The sequence below is a fragment of the Elaeis guineensis genome, chromosome 15, assembly GCF_000442705.2.
Source record: "Elaeis guineensis isolate ETL-2024a chromosome 15, EG11, whole genome shotgun sequence".
NCBI classification, from domain to species: domain Eukaryota; kingdom Viridiplantae; phylum Streptophyta; class Magnoliopsida; order Arecales; family Arecaceae; genus Elaeis; species Elaeis guineensis.
Window position 1 is genome coordinate 71,013,353 of NC_026007.2, and position 25,186 is coordinate 71,038,538.

Genomic DNA, 25,186 nt, shown 5'->3' on the forward strand with positions numbered 1-25,186 from the left:
GGTAGGTTCATTTTTCTTTTTGATGCTGCGGTGCCGAAATGAGGGGAGGAGTAGAAGGTGATGCACTCGGAAATGACGATGAGCTAAATGGAGGTGCCGATGCGGACATGCTCGAAGTAGCAGCCCTTCTTGAGGTAACAACCGATCCAACCGATCAAGAACTGAAAGCTGACCTTGATGGACCAACATACCGACTTCCACTTCGAGCCACCACCCCTCCAGCCACTTATAGCTTCCATGCCTGTCCCCGGCCCACCCGCATGGCTCTTCTCTGTACCCATCCACTCCCCCCAACACCACCACGCACTCCCACCTCCCCCACCCCCTCCCTCTAGCGCTCCCACCTCCCACCTTGGATAGCCAAAAAAAAATCCCACCCCTCATTCTCCCTCCTTCACCCAAAAGAAAAAAAAAAAATTCACCCTATACACTCCCATCCTCGATACCACAATATATATATATAATTTTAAGTCCGCATGTTTAACATGTGATATTATTTTTTTAATTTGAATTTCAAAATTTTTACTGTAGCAAACCATCTCACTTGAAATCGTTTATTCAATATGTAATTTCACCCCGTCGCATCCCAGTCAGTCCAACTGTTGCATTTTGAAAAATATATTGGAATGAGAGGTAGATTTGCAATCAAATTTTTTTAAAAAATAATATTTTAAAAAAAATACGAAAGTGCAACTTAACAAAATCCTATTCCTGCAAACATCATCATGACATGATTACATCATCATTCAGACGCTTACCGGACAGAAACTTGATACATGGCTTGAAATCCATTCATGCCGTCCACCCAATATAGTCTCAAAACGGAAAAAAGATATAATTAAAAAAAAATATCTCCACCATTCACTTGTACAATTAGTCCTTATCATGCAACTAAAAAAAATCACCACCCATTTTGGGAATTTGCGGGATTCTTTGAGAATGATCCTGAGATGCATGACCAACCAATAAAGGCACAGATTGTCAGCCACAAGGGGACAAAATCTTCTCTCTTCTTCTACTGTCTTCATGGACCCCACATTCTAGTAGCTAATATTTCCAGCAACTAATATTTCCGGCTGTCTCAAACTCTGAACTTATGAAAGAGAATTGGCTTGAAATTTGCCAAATAAAAGAGATAATAAGTCTACAGAATCAATTGGTTCCTCGTAAGGAGAGAGGAATATACAGCATTGCTCCTTGCATCCCAAATTTACACTCACAGTACAAACCTGACAGAAAGTTCCATGGCCTATTGAAAGAAAGCAACCCCGCAAATATACATCTGCATGCACGTAACGACAAGAATGTCTAAGGCAATGTCACAGGAAAGTCACATGACCATGCAAGAAATACAAACAGATTAGGTATGCACAAGGTTCTGGGGAAAAACAAAAGGCATCTTAATCACAGGAACGGATAAAATAGAATGTAATAAATCATGAACTCTAATGCTGGTTAAAAATGTCCTGAAACCAAAAGAGACATCATTTTTTGATTCAATAGAGCATAAATTTTAAATTCATTCCAAGAACCTTAGTGAACCCTGAAGTGTATTTAATGATTTTAATGACTCAACAAACTTTATGCTTTACAACATTTAATAACCTAAACAGCAAGCCCATAGAAAGATGAGGATAACTGTATTAATCAAGGTAGATTTGATCGAATTTTAGAATATTAACCCCATGCCTCTTAGCACCCAAAGACAGCCTTGTTTATATAACTGGTTGAATTCCAAGCTAGGCAAGTTTGGGCAAGAGTACAGCCGATATGAAACCTCAGAGGCCAATTGGTGGGTACAAAGACCGGCCTTATTGGTTATGCAAATGAAGCTCAAGCATTGAGTAGGCAACCCTCAAAGATTCTCCTAAAATTGTGGAAAGAGGTGATTCAGAGAGAAGGAAAAGGCTTTTACAGCTAATAGCACTCCTCTCAGATGCGCATGCAGAAACCTGATAAGCTACAAGTTCAGCATCCCCACATCCCATATTCAATAGGCATTTCTGAAAATCTAAAGTTTATGTCCGAACAGACAAACTATGAAATCATAATAACATAACCAACCCTTTCAAATGTCCATTCTTATGCACACATACCAAACCTCAATCACAAGCAAGACCTATACCTGTTGAAATTCTAGCGACTTCAAATGCCAGGCAAACACAATATCCAGGGTTTAAAACCAAATATGAACACTTTGATCCAATTGCATGTTAAGTTCAAAAATCAAGGGGAACTTGTCATGCACACTATGTATGAAAATGACTATTGTGTAATCAAGGAATATTCCCTCTCCATTCTGTCCGTCATTTTTTATACCAAAAATGCCCTCCCACTTTTCTATAATATATAACTTATTCTCTCTTATTAATTCTGGATTTTTAGACAAGAAATATGGAAAATTTTTGAATTGCTATTGAAATCCAACCTAATAAAAAGACCGAAAGATTCCTTCCAAATCAAAGCTTATTTGGGGATAACTGCTCTTCAAAATCAATTTAGAAAAAAGAAGAATCTGAGAAAGTATAAAAAGATTTGAATTTCTGCAAACAAACTCTGGTAAAAATAAGAAAATATTTCTTCCAAGTCAAATCCTATTTCTTAATAACTATTTTTTAAATAAAATATTTTTATCTGAATAATACGTTTGCAGTTCATATAATATGTAACTTGAAATTTTATTTTCATTTTTTCTATCAAATGTGCATTGCACATGCCTGATTGCTAGTTAAATAAAAAGGTCAAAAGTGAAGCATATAATTTCATGGGTGTAGGTGAGGCTGAAGTTACCTTCTCACCTCAAAGAATATTGCAGCATCATGTACACAGAAAAATTGCCCTGCAAGGATTAATAATATAAGCACGGCCAAAAATTCATCCTTAGGCTAATTAGAATTCTATTGAGATAAAAAGAACCGAAAGAGCTACCTGCACTTGACAAACAAGGTGCTCCGTGGAGAAATTTAGAGACCTAGTCTAAAATCATAGTAACTCCTAAGGATACAGCAATATACTATGATGCTATCTGAAAACAAGACTTCCGTTCTGATGCTGTCTCAAATTCTCAATTAGAGATTGACAGAAGGATTTCAGAGTCTTGATGTCATGTCCCTGTTGAAAAAGAGGCAAGAGTTCTGGAACAGTAAGTGTACAATAAATCCAGCAAAATCACTGTCCAGCACAGTCAGTTACACTACAATATGGAAGGTCACAAAATAAACCGTCAGGGATTCCTAGTTCATCAGCAAGATTCAAGCAGAATAAGAAGAAATACTTGAAAAGCAGATTTAGAGACTTCCTCTACTCCAAATCTAGACAAGTGGGTCACATTTAAACAATAGAGAATTGTAAATAGAAGTGTCAATTTAAATTTTTTGATCTTTCTTCAAATTATGCAATGCATTCCCTCTGTTCTTAAACAGCTTGCACACCTTCACTGTGCATGGTAGAAATATCATTTCAGGGATGACCAGGAATAGCACATCAGTGCAAGTTCTCATACCTGCAGTTTTTGATAGTATTGTTCTGCTAAATCTCGCGGACAATGAACTGCTGGAAGACCTTTTGACAGAAAATGAATAATAAAATCATCCCCAAACTTCTCGTACATGACCTTCTGAGCCAATACAATTTCTCCAAAAAGAACCAGCTGTTAAAAAGATAAAGTGTAACTGTTAAATCAGTCTGAATGTAACTGATACTAAGGAGAATACCAATTAACAAGCAACAATCCAAACATCAGAACCCAAACAGTGGTTTCATTGGAGGGAAACGAAAGGTTCAAAATAACAACACATGAAGAACATGTTCTTTACTTTTTCTGACAACTATTCAAAATTCACATACATCCACGTTGGCAAACCTAGGGCATGGTGGGCATCACATGGGACTTGCAACTTGTGTGCAAAATGGATAGAACTGCACAAAATGCATCACCATTTTGAAACCTGAATAAGTTTAAAATAAAGCAACGCCCCAGGAAAACATTAAGAAGAGAATCCAATCCAAAGTGCAAAATTAAATGATGTTTGAGGATCCTGGAACATGCATCCATTTAAAAAAGATCATTGTTTGTTAAGTATATTACCCCAAAAACAACTAAAATCCTAATCAGAAAAAATCACCAATAACTAATTGAGCTGAAACTGAGTGAGAGCAATAACTTTAGATTCTTTATCCAATAGTAAGGGGGGAGCAGTCATCTGGAACTTATTCAGCACTCAAGACCATACCCACAATCATAAGGCAGAAATGGAAAGAAAAAAGAGGCAACCTTTCAAAAATCTAATAAAAGACTAAGAAATTAACTGGTGTGGGCCATACATGGTGTCAATAAAACAAACTGAGAACAAAATATATTAGTTGCCAAACAAGTCAACATTTTAGGTAATCCAACAAAATTGTTGCTTCTAAATTTGCTAATACCTGATCTGACCCAAACTTCAGCACTGTATCTGTAAGCAAAGCATGACCTGATTCTTTAGCAGCATTACTAATAAACTTAACATAAGCTAGAAAACAAAACTTGCAGAAACTAAAAAAAGCTTCAAAACAAGCTACAAATGTTCCACCTACGAACTATGCCTCAAAATTTATAGCTGTCCAATTTTATGACACAGTTGAATCCTAAATTATCCCTACTGCTTCTAGAACATTTTTAACCATAAGAACTAAAATGAAACATCACATTATTCATATTTGATCTTCAACCATAATGTTATTCTCTTCCTCCAATTTAACAGTTACAATGTCACAAGAAAATTCTTCTCAAGAAAATCAATGAAAACCTGCTTCTAGCTGCCCTTTTTACCACCATCCTGTGATTAAAAGCTGACCTATCTAACATTGGCATATTTAGACTTGCTCAAAACACCACAACTTAGACTTTCACAACAGATTCAAAAACCAGCATGTGTGCAGTGTCTATAGGCATGGAAATCAGAGGGTTTCAAGAGTAAATAGATGAAGGATTTACAGTATTTGCATCACGGAAGTCAAATGACTTGTCCAGAACACTATATAAGCAGCATTCGGTTGCAAATTTCTCAATTATAAATCTCCGGAAACCAGGAACCTGAAGAAATTGAGAATATTGTAGAAAATGTTAATGAAGCAGTCTAGTACTGAATTGAAAAAAATAAAAATATACATCAGGTCGATATGCTTAAAAATATAGATAGAATGTAAGGTACCTTATCTTCACCACTAAAGTTGCTGCACCAATCCTTAATAAGTTTTACAAAAATTTGCACGCACAGCTGAAAGGTTCGCACGAAATGAAATGAGGTTAGAACATGCAGAAATAGATAGGACTGGAAAAAGGAAAAGCAGAAAATGTTACTCTAGTTCCCACCTTCCTAAGAAGCATATCCTTATGACTGCAAGAAGCTAACAAGAGCAAATGCATTACAGTATCCAAATACCCCTTACAACTTGGAGCAAGAAAAACTGAAGAAAGATCATGGGTTGCCATAACATGAAGAAATGTGTATAATGTTTGTTGTAGTTCTTGCAGTTCACGTAATTCCTAGGAGAGTCAAAAGGGCAAGTATCAGGGTAAGTAACCAATGTCCTTTCTGAATTTTAAAGTTACAAAAAAAAATGAAAAACATTTGACTTCAAGTTCATCAATAGGTTTTTTACAAAGAAACAATGTTAATAACTCCTAATAAACACCAGGATTTCAACATGCAGCACAAATAAAATTTGTCAAGCAGTATCACAATTTTCAGTTTTCATTTTGGCAAAAAATACAGAAGAAAAAAATGAAGAGTAAGAACAAAAATAAACAAGGTTTTAGGTTGATAGAGATAATTAACACTACTGCACTCTCTAGGCATCAACATGACTAAGAATTCATGAAAGCAGAAATGAAATTCTAGGAAACAATGCCATAAAATATATGCACTAGCCATAAACTCCAACCTACTGGGCATCCTCATCTCATTTATTATGTAAGTGTTCCACTTGTATTTGCTCATCATAAATTGGTGAGAAGATGTGTTTATTTGAGCCAGTTGCTCCCCACATTTTGTTTTTACAAAACTTTAAGATTAACCTAGTCTAGTTCCAGCCAAAACTGATCATACATCAATCTACGGTTAGATGTTCTAAATTCAACATATTTTTGCTAGTATAGGAGATTTTTACCAAAATATTCTGGCTATGATTTCAACTGAGGTCAATGCATTATCAACAACATGACAAATAAGGTGTCAGAACAAGGAAAAACTTGAGTCATGTCCATCTTTTTGTTTTTTTTTGGTAGAGGAGTCATGTCCATCTTTATTAGAATGAGCATTTAAGGCAAAATTCCATGCACACTTTTATCATCTCTCACAAACAAGACTGCAAGGATGACAAAGTAAACAGAAGTAATCATGTTAGCTAAACCAAATAACAGCATTCAATGTTCTGGATTTCCCATCATATAGTGCATGCTATTGTAAAAACTGCAACATATAGATAAGAAAAAGACAAAAGATATCCATCTGAAGAATGTTTGTTATTTGTGGTCCTTTTTGTGTGGATAGAAAGGCCCATGAATCAGCACCACATAAAAGGTCATATAGGCTAACTCACATTAGGCATACAAGCCCAAACTCACACAATTTTCACCAGCCTGTGCCGAATGCCACCCTATCCCTGCTCAACAAGTGCCATTTTGCATGCATATGTGCCCGTCCATGGCTGACCCACACCATGACCATGTCTGAAATCCCCATAAGCCAGGGGAATCAAACATGCGACTACTAAATAGGAAAGTGAGGTGCAAAACCAAGTTTGTAGGTTGTCGTCCCCAAGAATCAAGTTAATGGATAATCATGACCTGCCTAAAGATCAGACCTAAGAACAATCATAGTAAATAAAAAGATCAAAAGTCAGCATAGTGCAAAAGGAGGTTAAGTGAATATCAGTAAACTTAAGAGGTCCTCTTTCAACACTGATGAGTAGGTGGGTAAGAAGTTATAGAGCTGAGCATATATCATGTCAGACCGGGTTCGGCCAGGCCTAGATCCCATATCAAAAAAAAAAAAAAAAAAAGAAAGAAAAGAAAAGAAAGAAAGAAAGAAAGAAAGAACATTTAGGCCCAAGCATGGCCTGACAAGAAATTTAGGGCCCGAATCCAACCCTACAAGCCCAAAAGAGGAGAGAGAGAAAGAATGGAGTGAGAGAGAGAGAAGGGGAGGAGGATTAGAGAAAGGGATGGCAACTTTAGGGTTAAGGATTAGGATTCTCCACCAGACTCCCCCATCTTTTTCTTTTTACAACTTTTAAATAAAAATATAATAATATTATATGTATAATACATTTTGGGTTAGATTGGGGTAGGCCAAGCTAAAAATATCAAGCCTGCGCCTGGCCTGAACTTTGTTGGGCCTGAAAATTGAAACTCAGCCTGACCCAATGGGCTGAAAATCCCAGCCCAAGCCCAACAAAAATCAGGCCAGGCTAGGTCAGTGGGCCAAGCCTGGTTTGCACAAGTCTAGGCAATTGTAATAGATATCTAATAGATAAAGGCACATTGGGGTTCGCACACTTTACAAGGTGAGGCATAAGCCTGAAACATGTTGCACAATGGAGACCTGCAGTGTTGATGTTTAAGAGCCCAAATAATTGTAAACAGCAACCAAGGTAGCCGTGTAAGCACATTTCATATTAACTGCAACAGTTATTACATTGGCAATATGTATCATGGGACCAAGGGATTCTCTTTTCATATTAGTTGGGAAGGAAAGTGAGATGAAGATTTTGTTTATAAGGGATAGATGAAGGATGCTGAAAATATAGCTTAGGCTTTAAAAACAAGCATGTTTGCTTTAGATTTGCACCAGAAAGGTTGACCATAACTCTAATTATTTTATTGGTTCATTACTTAAATGTCTACTTATTTTATTTATTTTGTTAGTTCCGTTTATCCACGTCATGCAAGTCTTATGCATTTCCTTATTGCCTTAATTGAGTTTGGTTTCAGGCTTTCAGCATTCCATATGTAGAGAAAATGAATACATATTATTTAACTTCTGTTTCCTAAACAATTCGAATCACATAGTTCTCTAATGGCAACAGAATAATGTTTCATTAATGCAGTTATGTTATTTTATTTATTATTATTGAAATTATCACGTGTAGACTGATGACAATCAAACTCCATACAAATCATATAAAACATAAATAAAACTTCCCCTTCCGATTCCAAACAATTGCCTATTAGACTGGTTACTTTTAAAGCATGCAAAGGAAATAAATATTTTTGTGTCATTCCCCATCTCGATACTAGATCTCATACCGATACCATGCTGGTACAAAGTCAATACGCCCATGATGGAGGTCAGGTCGACATACGAAGACTCAGTTACCGAGTCTTGATTCGATAACGATACGGTATAGCAGACCAGGCATGAGGCTCCACTAACGTATGGCAAACCTTGGTACATGGTACTTCTAAAGCAACCAGATGTTGATATTCATGAGTTCAATTGATGATCCTTGATATGCAACATAATTTTATGGAAAAAATGGCATTTTTAGCAAATGATAACCAAAAAAGAAAATTGAGAATATTCATCCCTATACAAAGGTATTGCATGCGAAATAGGTTCTTCAGAGGACATGCATGAAAATTCTCAATTTCTAGAGGTGTATACATATCATGTGACAGATTTTTTTCATGCTATTCAGACTTTAACCTCACAGACGTATACTGCAAAAACTATCAAAACATGACTATTTACGTTGCATCATCAAAATGATATACATGAAAGCCACATTTTCCAACATTCCCAAAATATATGTTCTGATTTTTTTTGAGTATTTGTGCACAAGTTGGTTGTTTCTTTCTTCTTTTTTTTTTTTTTTTGCCTTTATTTTGGTAAACAAGTCATCTTATAGCATGTCCAAGCACCCATACCTCAGTATTGGCTCCAGATCCTGACGGAAATGCATCACTTGAAAGAATAGCAAATAATCTACTTGCAATAGCTGGAAATATCATCTCCAATAAGCACCCCATGGAGGTATTAAATTTGCATATCAATTGATTGATTAATACAATAAAATCCACCATATCTTTCGGCTGCAAGTACAGAGTTCAGAGTCAACATAAGTGACATCAACTCAAAGTAAAACAGCTCTTAATAATATGCATCTTTCACAAATGTCAAAGTACAATATCAGAGACCAGTCGTTAAGGATCCAGCAGAAATATGCTAAGTAATAAATAGTATGTCTTCCATCACTCCATTATATGCAATATCATTGCACATGATGAATCAGAAAAAAGAATTTGTTGGGCATCATATAATCCACTAGCCCTGTAAAAGTCTGTTTTCCATTCAAATATTGAAAGATTTAGGCGATGAAGAGAAAACATAATAAATGCTCAGGAATCTTGAGTTGCCCACCAGAAAGCTAGTTGAATAATTAAATTATAGCTGACCAATGTAAAGAAGAAAATCTTCAGAATAAGTTAGGTAGATGATTGTAGCTTTATTATGTGCAGTAGAACAGAAAGATGATGTGTTGGCTGATAAACACCTTTTATTCCCTACACAGGCTACGCTTAGCAAATATTATCATGTAGTTTCTGACTTAAATTTCCGAGCAGCACTTAATGATGGTCAAAATTTAACGATTAGCTTGGATACAAGCAAAACAGGCTGCAAAAGTATAACAAGTTATAAGGAACATTGTTTAAAAAATAGAGAGAGAGAGAGTAGCTAGCGCGGCTTCCAAATTCTAGTCCCTCCTTTCAAAGATGGAGGTCCTGAGAAGTGAAGTGGACAATCCAGACCAGAATCCAAGAACAATTAGCATCCACTACTTAACCTGATCAAAATTTTATGAGTTAGCATTAAATTCTCAACCAGAGCAACTTCAGCGCAAGCAACGCCCGATGAAAATCTAGAAGGTAGATGGATGAAGCAAGGAGACATCTTATCGCTTAAGCTGTTTGAGCTCATGCAACTAGAGATGCTCAAAATACCACATACTAGCCTCATATCAACCAACGATGGGTATGATGTGTCATACCATGCCCAGAGCAGGGAAAGGGTGCTGAGAGTGCACTTTGAGATGACTAGTATACCCCTGGTACAGCGGTCTCCAAAATTATTTTTATTTTTCTTATACTTTATTGTCTTAATACAATGTTATTGCAAGAAATATAGTAGAAGCATGGCTTCAAGTGCCCATGCCGTGGCTTTTTATGTATTTTAAAGTTTTTTAGGTTGCTCATTTATTACATGACTTGCAAGTAAAAATATATTGTACACAAACAACTGTTATAATTTCAATTTATATGCTACTAGGAAACTAGAAATCATTGAAATAACAAATGTTGTTTTTTCAATTTGATGAACCACAGGAAATCTTTTTTTTTGGGAAACACATAATATTTATTGACTTAATGAATGTTAGATTTTAAATTTAATGAACCAAGCTAGTTTACATTCACCTAACCTAATAAGTGACTACCCAAAAATGTGCTTCCAAAAAGTGGCTCACCTACAAATGAAAGAATCAAGAGATTGAAGACAATGGGACATATGGTCGCTAAGGGTTGTAAGTAGACCGCTTGCCTCTCGACCCATTTTCCTTCCCATTCTTGGATTTTCTACTAGTTGGCCCTAAAATAAGGTCACACCATGTTGCTTAATACTGAGGTGGAACTTTCAAGTTATGACCCACTTTATGGGCTCATCCAAACCCTCAAAATATGAGATCAGATATCCTAATTTCAGTTTTGCATCAATATAGAGCCACTAGACAACAAAATCATGATAGAAAACTGAAAATAAAATAAATCCCACAAAATCATAGCATCTAAAATCAAATTGCATGAGACAAAAAGTAGAAAAATTGACTGGAGGATTGGAGGGACACACAGCGTAAACCACAACTGTCTTCTTAAAGCTGTTTCTGTTTGTAAACCTTCTAAATAAAGGAAAATCGCTATTCTTGGGATTCTGTTGGTTATTTTTATTGTACAGAAGGAACATCACTATTCTTGGGCATTTTTGTTGGTTAATTTTTATTGTACAGAAGAGCCACGAATAGCAGTTCATTATCAATTTTTAAGAGTTTCCTTAGTAAGTATACTGTTTAGTTCAGAGCCTTGAAGAACAGCGTATTAATGTGACATTTAGTGAATGTTGAATAAGGAAATACTTAAAAAGCATGGTAGGAATTTAATGGAGAGAAAAGCTATAAACAACAATTGCCACCCTTTTTAAGGCATTCTTGTACTATAATCAATAAAGAGAAATTTTTGGTAGTAGTACTATTTTGTTGGATATACAATCATTTTGATTTCCTTTCTCCTTGAGTTCTTCATTTTCTTTTCTTGTATGACTTGAAAGCATACAAATATGCCATCAATACCCCCTGCAGATCTTAACAACTACAAATATAATTCATACAAATAAAGTGAAGAGCTCCCTTATGTCAATCGAAAGTTGTGAGGATTCCTTCTCTATATATATTCATCAATCACCCAAGCAGCGAAATATCATCCATAGTTCATTATGCAATGCCCAACTATCTCAAAGCAACGAATGCTAACTATCAAAATCACCTCTATGATCTCATCATAACCCCTTTACAAAATACAAATTACCACAAAATCTTTGACATATTATACTTTTAGTATTATCACAAGCTTTCACAATGGATCTTCTCTTTCTATTATTTGTTAGTTGCTCATACAAGAAAGCTCCCCACAATACCTGGTGTAATATAGTAATTCAACATAGTTCATTCTTGCCAATCGTTATCATTTTCTTAAAGCGACTTAATTCGTTATTGCCATTGGTTTTCAATTTTTCACTCCATAATATGTTTCATATATCCATAGTAGTTGGAAGGGTACAGTAATTCATCTTTGTATATAACAGTTAGAATAATGATGATTATTCAACCATTTGGCATTTACTTTTTGTCAAAATGCCATCTAATGTTCAATAAGAACTTTGGAGGAAATGTGAGGATTCATTAAGCCTGATTTGCAGTTTCATGGTCTATTGCACCTTTATTTTTCCTAAGGCCAAACATTTTACTAAAGAACTATCTATAACTTGTGCAACAACTGGATCCAAAATCTTCCACATGATTTTCTCATGATATTCAGATATGCTAGAAATGAATTAAAATATAACAAATCAATTTGAGTGAGAAAAAATTTTCTAAATTACTATAAAGATGAACACATCAAAACATATCCAACCACATAAGCATGAGCTTCAATGTGACAAGCCAAAAGAGAAGGATAATTATGTAACCAAAGGTATATGTGCTTCAAAATAAAAAATATACACCGAGATGGAAAGACATGCAGAATCCCCAATCTATCACCTAATGATACCAAAACTGGGGAGGGAACAAGAATAAAATAAAGAAGCACCTCATTCTCCACAAGCAGCCGCTTCAATGCCATAGGAAGGCATGGAAATATAGATACTCCTAAGATGTCGACCATGCGATGAAGAAAGGAGGTAATCTGCATTTGCACATAGTATATAAGTCCGGTAGGATAGTTACTTAGAGTAGAGAAAAAGAAATAAATAAAAGAAAAGGAAGAAAAATCATATAAGTGATATAACTATCAAATGGCCACCTTATTCCGTAAAGGTTTGATATTTGGAAACATGACAAGGATTTGCAAAACCACTTCGAGCGTCTGTAAATCAAATAAGGGGAAAAAAGAAATATTTAGACATGTTATATGCAAGACAATTAAAGACACAATCCCTCATTTAGCTTCAATAGTACAACAAATGCAAGCCAGCTCAACATAATCACTTGCATGAATATAAATGTAAAGTGTGTATATAATGAGCAAACAACAACATTATATACCATTAAAATTAATAAATAACTCGACATATTCACATATTACATCCATGCATTTATTGGAAATAATTAATGGACAGCCTCAACTTGCCTGCTTAAACATAATGCCAATTGCAGGACGACTACCAGAAACTAGCCTCTCATTAAATCCCTAATCCATAAACCAACACATGGTAAGCATTAAGCATTAAAAAAATTGAATACAATATTCATCTTAACAATGATAAGTTGCATAAGCTGATTAAAGCATTAAACATAAAAAGTGGAAAAAAAAAAAAAGGGTCCAGTTTGAAACCTAAGAATCCGAATGCATACAATAGTAATTTATACACAAAATCAGATCTGGCATTAAAGGTCATTTTTAAATAGATAAAAGAAAAGTTGCATCACCACATAAAGATGGAAACTAGACCTTGCTAAGAGCATTCAATGCCACAATAATCTGCTGGAGCATCACAACTTTTGCCGAAGATTCTTCTAGCACCTGTGCTTTGGCATCCAAAAGCAATGCTTTAATCTGGATTTTTCAAGCACATGTTATTAGTGATATATTTTCCAATGCAAAACACAAGGAGGAATCATAACCACCAGAGCAACTACAGGGAGGGAAAGAAAGACACTAAAAGTCCAACTTCACCTTTTGACAAAGAGGATTGAGCAATGCTGCCAAGTACTCAGATTGCTTTTCAGGCGACACATCTTCCACACCAATCAATAGTCCAATTGCCTGTCAATCAAGTCCAGAATTTATTTAGGTTGACGATGGCATTTGACATAACAAAAACCGGCTCCCCAAAAGCACAACAGGAACCTCCTTCAAACTTAGCAAAGTTATACCTCAAATGTCTGACTACCATCTTCAGAACCAGAGCACTTCAGCTCTTTGGACGTCCAATCTACACTTGTGAACCGAGCTACCGTATCTTCCAGGCTCTGCAAACTCATGAAAACATCACATGAGGTAATTCAAAAGCAGCAGCACTTCATGGACATAGTGTATTACTATAAAAAAGGAAGAATCATGCCTGCAGAATTTTATCTAAGAATGGCACAAACTTTGCTTTCAGTAACTTCACGGCTCTCATGAATAGATAACTAGCTCGTTGGCTCACATTGAGGTTCTGATGGTGTATTCCCCTCTCATCCAGAAAAGCAGCCAGCAGATGAGGTATGTACTGAACATTCTCGTGCACAAACTTCATGTACCTGGTGACTGTTTCCAAATAAACGAGTGCCACCACACGATGCGAATGGCATGAGAACCGTGCCGACAGAAGCATCGGGATCAACTCCCTCAGCAACCCACCACCTGTCCTCATTACTTCTTCACTCACCGTCTCACCATACCGGTAGAACAAGGTCAGTGTAGCTTCTACTTCCTCCACATTCATTTCTAAAGAGGGAATAGAATTAACTAACAGATTCCTGATAAACAATTGCACAGCATCGGGCGCCACTCTGCACACACTACGGAAAAGTGTGAACAGCTCCTTCCGGCGCTCGCCCATCTGGTCCTCCTCCTCCCTCCCAATCTTATCAGGGATGTCAAGATTGCTTCTATAAGTCGGGTCGTAGCATATCTGCACTCGAATCACTTCTAGTATCTGTCCCAGGTAGACTACCTGTGTCTGTGATGGTGACTTCATGGTAGACACATAGTCCGACAAGAAGTCTACCACATTGCCGGAATCCACTTCGTCGCAGTTTTGCATCACATAGAGCACCGACGGCAAGGCCTCCTCAAGAAGCTCCAAAGAGGAAGACCTCTCAATTCCCTCCGAACCCAACCTTTTGTAGCATTCCAGAGCCTCGGATGCATAGCGAGTTATCAAGGTCGCAAGCTTTACAACGAGATCCGGGTCGGCAAACACCCGGCTCACCCGGAGACTGCGGAGCAAGGCAAGCTTCGAATGGGGCTCCATTCTCTTTGAGACGATGGCAAGGACGCAGCCAGCGGCCGCAGACCTCAGCTGCTCCGGCGAGGCAGGGGCGAGAATGAGATCGAAGAGAAGGGGGATGAAGGCGTCATTGGCGACGAGAGTGATGTCTATCCAGGGAACATACCGCCTCATGGTGTCGAGAGCGGCAGCGGCGAGGTGGGGGTCAGAGGAGTGGTAGAGGGAAACGGCGTCGAACCAGTGGCGAGCGATCTGGGGAACGCACTGGAGGCGCATGGAGTCCTTGACGCGGGAGGCGGCGGCGGCCTCGTCGGGCGAGCGGGGGTAGTCCTGACTGAGGAGGTCATCGTCTAGGGCTGCGAGGAGACGGGCGAACATGTCGACGGCGAGGGAGTCGGCGGAGGGGAGGCGGGGAACGAGCTGGAGGAAGGGGGAGGGCCAGAGGGCGGGGTACTCGATGCGGATGAGGGCGGCGATGGCCTGGGCGAGCTTGTTGCGAAGGAAGGGAGAGGAGGAGGGAAGGAGGGGGTGGTCGGAGGCGAGGGAGAGGAGGGAGGAGCGGAGGAGGGGGAGGTCGGCGAGGGGCAGGGAACGGTAGCGGAGGAGGATGGCGTCGTGGAGGGCTTGAAGGCACCAGAACTGGACAGGGACGAGGGGGGAGCGGTGGAGGCGGTCGAGGCAGAGGCGGAGGAGGGCGGAGGGGTCGGACTTGGCCTGCTCGCAGAAGGCCATGGCTTGGGCACGAAGGCCCGGGTCGGCGGCGCCTGGCTCGTAGACTAGGAGGATCGCCTTCTCGAGGTCGTCCATGGTGGGCCTCGCCTCCCCGAAAACCCTAAAACCAAAACCCTAAAAACCGCAGCGGTTGATCGATTCAATTTATAAACAAAAGAGATATGGATCGGTTTCTCGTCAGAGGGGATATGGCCGGAAGATGGATTTAGTTTTGATGAAGATAAGATAATATATCGACGCTCGAGAGGATTGGAGATGGATTTGTTTTTCTTTCGTTGAGTGATCACTGTTGCTTTATATCGATGGCGAATGCAGAGAAGAGGGAGAGGGTGGCGGAGTGGGGGTGCGTGGAGCGAAGGGTTTTGGTTTTTTTTTTCTTATATAGGAGAAGGAAAATTACGGGGAAATATAGGAGAGAGGTTTGAATTGTTTAGGAGTCCTGGACTGCGTGGGAAAACGGATACAAGAGAGAGAAGGGGTGGGAGTGGCTGGGCTGGAGGAGGTATGAAGGTGGGTGGGGAAGGGCGGCCGCACGTTTGGGACTTTCGTCTCCGGTTCGATGGTTTCGGGCGATGAAACGCTGTGGATGGAGGCTAGCTGGCGCTGCTTTTGGTTGGCTCGACTGGATTCTGTGGGTTCGGTTCGATTTATTTAAACGATTCTGGACCGGCGAATAAAGGTCGAGATGTGACCCCTCGAGAACCTGGGAGAAAAACCAACGTGAAAACCAGCACAAATGATTTGAAGACAAAATCTGGAATTATAAATTTTCTTTTAAAAAAAAATATTGAAGACATGATTATGTGATGAGAAGGGGATATTAAATTAAAAAAAAATATTGAAGACAGATTATGTGATAAGAAGGAGATAGATTAATTTTTTTTACGGTAGGGAATTGATATGGAAGATTAGGATAACTTTGATTGCATGGCAGTGGTTGATGCATTTTTCACAAAAATAAAAAAGGATTGATTATTCAATGAAACGCGTGCTTTAATTGAAACCAAAACATACGCCCAAGTGATATTTGCATGACATGAGATGTGTTCAAGTCTCGCATGCATGCCGATATTCCCTCAACCAAATGATGATATGAGCCCATCTAAAATTAGCCAGCATTTGCACGATTGAGCATTGTAATTAATCTAGGGAGCTGGAGCGCATGCCAGTTTATCAATGACTTGAAGGAGGACACAGTGGGATGCTATCCACATATCTCATCAAATCACCACATGACATATATTTTGTAAATGCCTGGAGATCATATCTCTCGCTTTTTATGCTACAGTAAAACATAGCCAGTATCATAAATTACAAGGATTTTTTTACAATCAATAGTGCCGGCAAAGAATTATGGTGTTGTTGCCAAAATTCCAAGCTGAAGAGATTGAGTGAATGGTTGGTTGCGGCTGAGCTTAGATAAAGAAGTATGCTGAGAGTCTAACCAAAAGTAATAAAAGACAGTACCAAAGGTTGCCAAATTTTATTTGGCGGGCTCTTTTGATGTCTAATTCAGGCAAAAATTCGTGAATGTAGATGCAAAACGAAACATATTTAGGGTCCATAGAGCGTTGTTTATATGGGACAAGTGTCGGTGACCGTTATCAAATAAAGTGGATGTACGCCTTAACTGCTCGCTAGGCTTGCATGCACGGAGCACGTGTTTGTGGGCTAATTGCAACTATCGCTCGTTGGAAGAAGTTTAGTGACTAGAACTTTTAATGAAGGTCATATGGGGAGCTACCATTCGTTGGTTAGATAATAAAGATTTGTTTCAAGGCCTACCGTACGGATTTTTTGGTTTGACAGACTTGCCATCCTTACTGTGGAAGTAAGTACAAATGAGATGAACTCAAGAAGCTGTCTACTTTTAATTGTGGTTTGTATTTTTGTCAAGCCAAAGTTTATAAATTCATGTCCAGTAAGATACTTTCCCACTCAATAAACACGTACAAAAATTTCTTTTTATCAAAAAATAAAAAAGATCACATTACAATACAAACGACATGCACTAATTTATTAAATTTTAAGCTTAATTGCTCTAAACACAAACAAGCCGAGCAAAGTTTTGTATAACCAAAGTAGCAATGATCAAATCAAATGCCAAGCCTAAGACAATCTAAACATAGACGGCTGATTTGGTTGATAACCCCACCGAAGACAAGACCATCTTAGACACCATTTCCAAAGCTGTACTCCGGATACGCACTGGAAGGGCCCAAAACTAATTGGGCTTCCGAAAGCTGGGTTCAGGTCACAGGCCAAGGGACCAAAGCAGCCGATGGGCTAGACCTCGACCACATGATCGTTCACAGCAACTGAGATCGGACGGCCAGTCTTTCATCTCCCCCTCTATAAATAATCATCTTCGCTAACCCTAATCCTAGGAGAGGAGAGGTGGGAAGATGACGACGCGCTTCAAGAAGAACCGGAAGAAGCGTGGGCATGTGAGCGCCGGCCATGGCCGGATCGGGAAGCATCGGAAGCACCCCGGTGGCCGCGGTAACGCCGGAGGGATGCACCACCACCGGATCCTCTTCGACAAGTACCACCCAGGGTACTTCGGTAAGGTTGGCATGCGCTACTTCCACCGCCTCCGTAACAAATTCTACTGCCCCACCGTCAACGTCGACCGCCTCTGGTCCCTCGTACCTGACGACGTCAAGGAGGCCGCCGCGGCCGCCGCCAGTAGCTCCGCCCCGATGATCGACGTCACTCAGTTCGGGTACTTCAAGGTGCTCGGCAAGGGGATGATGCCCCCCTCCTTCCCCGTTGTCGTGAAGGCCAAGCTCGTGTCCAAGATCGCCGAGAAGAAAATCAAGGCCGCCGGCGGCGCCGTCGTGCTCACCGCCTAATGGTCAGTTTTGACCAGATCTTAGTCTTTTTACCCTTTTTTTGTCTTTCGGAACTTGTCTCTCTTTATTTTGGTCGGTTGAAGGAGTGGATTTTAGATCAGAAAGCTGGTTTTTATTTGAATCTGGACGTGTTCGAACTTGAATTTTTCATCCAATTGTTAAGGATTGATACATGTTTAGATTAATGAAGCGGGTAAGTATTGATCCATTTACTCGATGTTTTGATGGAGTTGTTGCAAGCTTCGATATTGATTTTTTGTTAGCTTTGATATCTAATGATGTTTTTCATAGATTGCTATAACAAACATTTGAAGGATATGTGAGATAGTTTTTGGGTCCATCAATGCGAATGTTCCGCATATGGTATTGCTGTCCAAATAATTATAAGGTTCGTGATGGTGGATATAGAATTTCTGATCATAAATTCTCGGTGTATTTATGTGTGCACATGCAAGGTTGGATTACACACTTTACCTTGACTCACTGTAAATTAACGATTCAAGATTAATTATGGACTATTCAAATTTAAGATTCGAAGTATTGAACATGATCTACACTATCAAAAATATTTAAAATCAAAGTTTATGTATTTTGATTGTCTTTATAATCATTAAATAGATATTTTTGAAATAGACGGTTTTTATGGTTTGCTATTATATTTTACTATGATATAATCATCAAAATGTAATGTATTTAAATTTACCCATGTTTTATCATGTGTAGATAATAATCCATAAAGTATATTCTGAATTTATATGTCATATCATGTAACTTAGTATACTATTGGAATTGATGCTATTTATTTTTATACTTATTTGATGCATAGATTAGAGACTACTAAAATTTATGAATTTTGTTTTTTTGGTATTTTTTATAAAATGTAGATTATGTTAATGGATCATCTGCTGGTGCTGGTGGCAGTGATGTGGAGAATTGGGTATTGGGCAGTATTGTTTTGTAGCCTTCCAGGTGGTTGGAGTCAACTCTTCTTTCCTAGGTTGGAGTAGCTGGTTGAACTATGAGTTGCAAAAGTTGTGGACTATTATTTTATCTCCATCTAAGGGATAGTTCTCTGTTGTATCTTTATAGTTGTGGCTTAGCCTTTTATATATTGTGGATAGTTTTTTTTTTTTTTTTTTTTTTTTTTTTTTTTTTTTTTAATGTGAGAAATTCAAATACAAATGGTGCCAAACATTTAATTGAGTTTAAGCATTCTTATCAGACTTTCAAGCAAATTTCTTGAATGCTTTATAACCTATATTGTCTTTGGGTTTATTATTGAGGTCCATAATGATAACATGTGCATCATCTTGTGCATTCAAGTTTGTTTGATTTTCCATGCATGTATTTCAGTCTAGGAATATGTCCAGCTTAGGGTGGGTTTTGTGGAAACTTAATTCAGCTCTTTTTTGAGCCAACCAAATGCTCTAAGTGAGCTTTTTCTGGAATGATTGAGTTTGGATGCTCAGTTACGGGCAACCAAACAGGCCCTTAGCTTGTTCTGCACATTTTCAATCTAGAGCTAATGAATACTCATTGGTCTTCTCTCTATACTTTAATGCATTTTCCAGTCTTATGTCTTCTCTAAATTGTTATATGCTGATCATAGCTGTTACCATCTGTCAACACTTTCAGCATAGTATCAAGATGTTAGGTATATCTGAAGAACTCTTAAATCTATGTCTTGTGGTTAGAAGTTTAGGCTTGCTATTCTGTATATTCTAGCAAAAGTCTTTTTCTTTTTCTTTTTTAAATAATAATCCGGAATGCCAATCAGAGAATAAGTTCTATCGTTGTAAGTTATGAAAGCCTAGGTAAGTTATCTGCACAAATTCAGCAATATGCTATTTCATGTTATGATACTATGATATTGGGTCAAGGCTCAGGAAGCCGCCATGTTTTTGAAATTTTTATTTGAACTTGTAAATTGTTTCGTCACTTCATGCTCTGCTAGAAACTTATTTTAAACCATCCTGCTGTTTTTAGCTCTATATTTAAAATGTTGATGCCGTAGTTTCAAAATAATCTCCTCATCCCTCCAACGCCATCCAGCTACCTAATTGTTTTTAATACAATATATCGTATGTATTTTAAGAGTTATATGCAGGTGTTTGAGTTGTATTTTTACGCCTGCTCTAGACATGGAAAGTTTGTAGAGGGTGAAAGTTTTATCACTTCATAAAAGGCTGCTTGTGTACATATTAAGAGTGGAATCATTAAAGTGACAGATTATAGTTAAATTATGTTTGATGAAATGATAATATCTTTATGATGACTTTGATATTCTTCTTTATTTATGTTTTGTGGTCAAATAATAATTTTTTTCGGACTTAATTATCCGAATCAATCAAACATTAGTTCAAGCTGGAATCAATCTGGAGTGCAAGCTTGAACTGACTGGGTTTGAATCGGCTTTCACTGGATCAGTGGATCCACCAAAACTATATATCCATCATTTAGCAACTTTTGTGTGACATGCATTATTCTATCATGGTATTGCATGCTGACGTGGCCAAATATGATGGTTAAGGTGAGGCGACACACGAGCAGTCACAAATCCAGAATTTTTTTTTGGGATACACGGCAATGTAACACTTCGTATCACTACGGGGTTTCACTCTCACCTGCCTAAGCTCAAGCGGCTGAATTCATCGTGTCAGTGATCTTTGCGGGGCGGTATTCTTTTCTCGCGAGATGGCATCCGAAGCACACGGTTCGTGTGAATAAGGGTCCGTGGACTCCCCACTACGTATACGCCCGCTCTCTGTGTCACACATCCAAACATCGGTGGTTTTTTTTCCTTTTTGATGCAGTGTTTTAGTGATGCCTGGTTGTTGGTCCAATCTTCTGCAACTTGCGCAAAATCTTGTAAATTATACAAATTCTCTCTGCCAACAACTGTTTAGTTTAATTGTATGCACAGGAACATATCTCATGCTGCAGTTGCTGTATTAGGATGATAAAATCAAAAAATCTATGGTCCACGTCGATCTCCCCCTTCAACTCCCATTTCTATTGATAAAAAAAAAAAGAAGGTAGATCATGATAGTGTTACCTAGGTGCATTCACATGTGATATACTGCATCCAATTTTCCTGGACAAGATCAGGACCAGCGGTTCGTGTGCCTTATGCCGCGGACATGGCATCACTGTAGACGTGCTTTTGTCTCTTACTGCGATACCATGATTAGAAGATGATTTTATTTAGGAGGAGTGAGCATGAAGTATTGTATACTGTCCTGCAAATTGTCTTGCAAGGAGAGTAGCAAAATTATATATTTGACTCTTCCCATGCAGAAAGCTTTTATGATCTTTATAATAATATTGCTCAATTAAAGTTTTAAAATTTAAGTCAAATTAAAATATGGAATGAATCAAGTCTAACCATGGTTTAATTGCATGATGTCAACATCTTAAGCACCAAGCTCCATGAATTGTGCAAAGTGAAATACTCCATTTATACCTCGCATCAGAGCTAACAAGTTTCTTCTGGCCTTTTTCAATGCAACAATTTACTATTTTATTTCTCATAAATTAGGTCTTCCATAAGCATGTTTCAAGTGCAATAGAATCATCGGCTTCAGTATTTGATCTATTATTCATGTTGCACTCTATCACAGATGCTAATAACCGCTTTGTGACCTGCCACAAAAGCCTCCATCACTTACCTCCATGATGTTCCAACTGTTTGGTGGAACACTTCAAGATAAACCGAGGTAATGCTTAACGTATGTCCTCTGAGAATAATTGATACCAAGCAGCTGTAGATACTTCCTCTTACCACATAGTCCGGGTGAAAGCAATCAGAACTGAATTTGTTATAAGCTAAAGAAAGGGTCCATTGTTCTAAGATCCTGAGCAACAAAAGAAACATGCCATAAAGCAGGATGGTTTTGTACATTGCCACAGTGGTGCTGGAGAGTTTCTTCAATAAAAGAGAATGATAGAATCAGACAATAAATTGTTTTCATAATTTTCTACTTCTACACAATGGCATGAAATTAGATTCCCACTGGTTCAAAAAAAAAAAAAAGAAGATAACATCACATCATTTTTCCATCTCTCGTCTCTCATCTTGGTCGCTTTGCTGCTGCAGCAGCTGCAGTGAGAGGGAAAGACACCTTCTGTGATGTCTGTTGCTGAGTTTGTTGGTCATTGCTACTCCTCTGCCTTTGCAACAAATTAGGGTTTCTGTTCAGATTGGAACCATCTTCATCTTCCTCATTCTCCTCAACCTGGGGAGACTGCTTCCTCGGTATCAGCAGCTGGTAATTGGGGCTGATCAGGATGTCCTGCTCTGGTGGCAGAGGAACCCCCCCAGGTGGTGTGGTCAACTTGGCCAGTGGGATCTTGTTTCTCTTACTTGCTAACTCAAGTAGGACCTGAACAAAGGGATTGATGCCAAATCCTTTAGGGCTGTTTATCCCTTTAGCGAGGGGAAAAACTACCATTCAATTAACATCAAAACTCAAAATCAAGAAAATGGAAAAATATTCAGAAGTTCAAGCAATCAATCATGCTACTTGTCTTTGCATGGTGCTTCAACCTAACTTAGCAGTAATCTCCTGACTTTGCTTTAGAATTTCTGAATTTATATTCACATGTTCCATTGTTACATCTGTATTATAAAAAGGCTGAAGCTCAAGGCTGTACCACATGGAAGAGTTGCTTGGTTGCAGAGAAAATATGTGACCAAAAAATTTCCAACATAATACAGCATGTGACCAGGAAGGGGATTCATGCTGCTAGCAACTGACCTAGATATAACCAGCATAATTAGAGATGACCTCTATAAAGCTGTTCAACACTTGTACCTATAATACGCCCATGCAATGGAACCAGCGAACTTCATAAATTTGAAAAGTACTCATGATGATTCGTGATTCTAACCATTAGTTTATGTCATACCATTCACAAAATATATCTCAATGGCATTATGACTCCATAAGCTCATCCTTACACTAATCATTTCCGACAATTTGGTTTCATTCAGGGCAGAAATATCCAAGATATCAATCTTTCTACTAGGAGATCCTAAATTGTCTTTCAGTAAGCAATTCAAAGTACATGGTCATCAAACTTGACATGGCTCAGGCTTCGGCTATGTACAGAGAGTTCGCCTTGGATTCAATGGATTAATTATTGCATTTGTGGTTCACTAGCATCTCTTAGTATAAATGGAATTAATTCACCATGTCTCTAACTTCCGAAATTCTAGGCAAATCTCTCAAGGAAACCATGATCTGTCTATATTTTTTATCATGCTCCAAGAATTCCACTGCTAACCTTCACCAGCCTGCAATTAACAAAAGCTCATGCCTGCAAAGTTTGGGGTCTGAGGAGGTATTTCTCTCAAATCCATTTTATTTGTGTGATATAATTCTTCCTAGAAAGAGAAGCAATGCCCAACAACTTTTGAACATTCTCAAAATCTAATTGCAGCTGGTCAGACTAATAGATTAGCAAGTAGAAATTTGACACTACTTTCAGCCCGAGGGTTCATAAGAGACATGTTGAACTTACCACAAAAATTCTGACATTTTCAAAAGAAAAACACTCCTGGGAAACACACCTAAGACTTATTATTGACTCTAGGAAGTTGAACTAGGAGGAAGGTATTCCCTTAGAAGTAATCAATCCAGAATATCAGCACAAAAATCTGACCTGTTCTCTTCAGCTGGTAAAATAGTTCAACTGATTTGGTCCTTGGAGCAATGCCTGCCACTATGCTTCCATTAACTAAATTCAATTTCCAAGACTATCCAGCCCTAAACCCAAAAGCTGAACTTTTTAATTCAACCCTCTGCATCCCAGAAAGCAGTAAACCACAAAATTTTTCAAAAATCTCAATTTTGAAAACTTTTACAAGTGCATCATTCTCAAACACCAGAACCAACGGTCTCCAAAATCTACACCACCCTAAAATACAAAATTGAAACTTTTTCTCTCTCAAATTTACACCAGATTCGAATGCACTAGTTCCACCAGCTACCAGATCCCAAAGTAATACGATGGAATTAGAAATTTTTCTACAATTCTGTGGGAGACAAAGAGGTTCGAAGTAGAATCCATGGTTAGTTAAAATTAGCATTAGGGTTTGGGGCGGGGAGGGCGGCGTTACCTCGCGTGGCGGGGGCTGGGAGAAGGAGAAGTTGACCTTAGACTGGATGGCGAGGCGGACGTCGTCGGGGTCAATAGAGGGCTTGCCGGCATGGTCGGTGTAGACCTGGGCGTCGGAGAGCACGTCGACGACGTAGCGGTAGCCCAACTCCAGGAACTGGTGGACCACCCGGGGCTCGTACTCCCCTTCTCCCACCCCCATCGACCGGAGGAGCTCCTTCACCACCCGCGCATCACGCGGTTCCTCCTCCGCCTCCTCTTTCCGGCCGCCGTCGCCCTCTCCCTCCATCGTCTCTCTCTTGCTCGCTCTTTCCTTCCTAAAAGCTGATGCTTTCCTCTTCGGTCCCCCTTTCTCTCGCGATGGGGGTCGAGGTTATTTGATCGTCGGTGGTATTACCTGTCTTTTAATTTATGGTGGTTCGTTTCCAATATCGTCGCTTTGGCCGAGTGGTTAAGGCGTGTGCCTGCTAAGTACATGGGGTTTCCCCGCGAGAGTTCGAATCTCTCAGGCGACGATTCAAAGACAGGCTCTGATCTTTTTTCTTTTTTCTTTTTTATTCTGTCGAAGGACTCTTAATATTATTATAGACTCAAATTTTGGCTGCCTGTTCCATCATCCTGACAAGAATAGCAAATTTTCATAATGGGATTGTTTAGATTTGAAGGTTTACAGTCATCATGGACCATCAAGTTGCTTTGTTTGAATGATGGATCCACAAATAATAATCAGTA

At 38.7% G+C, this 25,186-nt stretch overlaps 3 protein-coding genes and 1 non-coding gene across 8 annotated transcripts; 2 read left to right on the forward strand and 2 right to left on the reverse strand.

Annotated features, from left to right (window-relative positions):
* Nucleotides 1-688: 688 nt before the first annotated feature.
* Nucleotides 689-15,806, reverse strand: LOC105058622 (exportin-T). 3 transcript variants are annotated; one of them, XM_010941601.3, is made up of 15 exons: nt 13,875-15,806; nt 13,687-13,782; nt 13,487-13,576; nt 13,262-13,366; nt 12,941-13,000; nt 12,614-12,676; nt 12,401-12,496; nt 8,912-9,076; nt 5,354-5,527; nt 5,193-5,258; nt 4,976-5,074; nt 3,503-3,649; nt 2,929-3,111; nt 2,799-2,839; nt 689-1,282 (listed from the first exon to the last, which is right to left on the reverse strand). In XM_010941601.3, the coding sequence occupies exons 1-13, from the start codon at nt 15,552-15,554 to the stop codon at nt 3,022-3,024; spliced, it is 2,931 nt and encodes a 976-aa protein (XP_010939903.1). In that variant the 5' UTR covers nt 15,555-15,806; the 3' UTR covers nt 689-1,282; nt 2,799-2,839; nt 2,929-3,021. The 3 variants fall into 3 exon arrangements, with proteins under 3 accessions (XP_010939903.1, XP_010939902.1, XP_073105450.1); XM_010941600.3 differs by having other exon boundaries at nt 1,095-1,282; nt 2,791-2,839; XM_073249349.1 differs by lacking the exon at nt 5,354-5,527 and having other exon boundaries at nt 1,095-1,282; nt 2,791-2,839.
* Nucleotides 15,807-17,845: 2,039 nt separating this feature from the next.
* Nucleotides 17,846-21,250, forward strand: LOC105058623 (large ribosomal subunit protein uL15x). 3 transcript variants are annotated; one of them, XM_010941605.4, is made up of 2 exons: nt 17,846-18,336; nt 20,865-21,250. In XM_010941605.4, the coding sequence occupies exon 1, from the start codon at nt 17,885-17,887 to the stop codon at nt 18,332-18,334; it is 450 nt and encodes a 149-aa protein (XP_010939907.2). In that variant the 5' UTR covers nt 17,846-17,884; the 3' UTR covers nt 18,335-18,336; nt 20,865-21,250. The 3 variants fall into 3 exon arrangements, with proteins under 3 accessions (XP_010939907.2, XP_010939908.2, XP_019710812.2); XM_010941606.4 differs by lacking the exon at nt 20,865-21,250 and adding an exon at nt 19,219-19,487; XM_019855253.3 differs by lacking the exon at nt 20,865-21,250 and adding an exon at nt 19,256-19,487.
* Nucleotides 21,251-22,243: 993 nt separating this feature from the next.
* LOC105058835 (transcription initiation factor TFIID subunit 9) lies at nt 22,244-24,806 on the reverse strand. Its single transcript, XM_019855053.2, has 2 exons — nt 24,456-24,806; nt 22,244-22,716 (listed from the first exon to the last, which is right to left on the reverse strand). Exons 1-2 carry the CDS (start codon nt 24,741-24,743, stop codon nt 22,405-22,407), a joined length of 600 nt encoding a protein of 199 aa, XP_019710612.2. The 5' UTR covers nt 24,744-24,806; the 3' UTR covers nt 22,244-22,404.
* Nucleotides 24,807-24,887: 81 nt separating this feature from the next.
* Nucleotides 24,888-24,969, forward strand: TRNAS-GCU (transfer RNA serine (anticodon GCU)). The gene has a single exon. It is a non-coding gene; the product is annotated as a tRNA-Ser (tRNA).
* The last annotated feature ends 217 nt before the right edge of the window (nt 24,970-25,186 follow it).

Coding starts and splice junctions, on each gene's coding strand:
- LOC105058622 (XM_010941601.3), bottom strand. CDS start 15,554: ATGGACGACCTCGAGAAGGCGATCCTCCTAGTCTACGAGCCAGGCGCC. Junction 13,001..13,261: donor CATTGAATGCTCTTAGCAAG/GTCTAGTTTCCA, acceptor TTTATGGATTAG/GGATTTAATGAGAGGCTAGT. Junction 9,077..12,400: donor GGCTGCTTGTGGAGAATGAG/GTGCTTCTTTAT, acceptor CTGTACTTGCAG/CCGAAAGATATGGTGGATTT.
- LOC105058623 (XM_010941605.4), top strand. CDS start 17,885: ATGACGACGCGCTTCAAGAAGAACCGGAAGAAGCGTGGGCATGTGAGC.
- LOC105058835 (XM_019855053.2), bottom strand. CDS start 24,743: ATGGAGGGAGAGGGCGACGGCGGCCGGAAAGAGGAGGCGGAGGAGGAA. Junction 22,717..24,455: donor CCCAGCCCCCGCCACGCGAG/GTAACGCCGCCC, acceptor CCCTTTGTTCAG/GTCCTACTTGAGTTAGCAAG.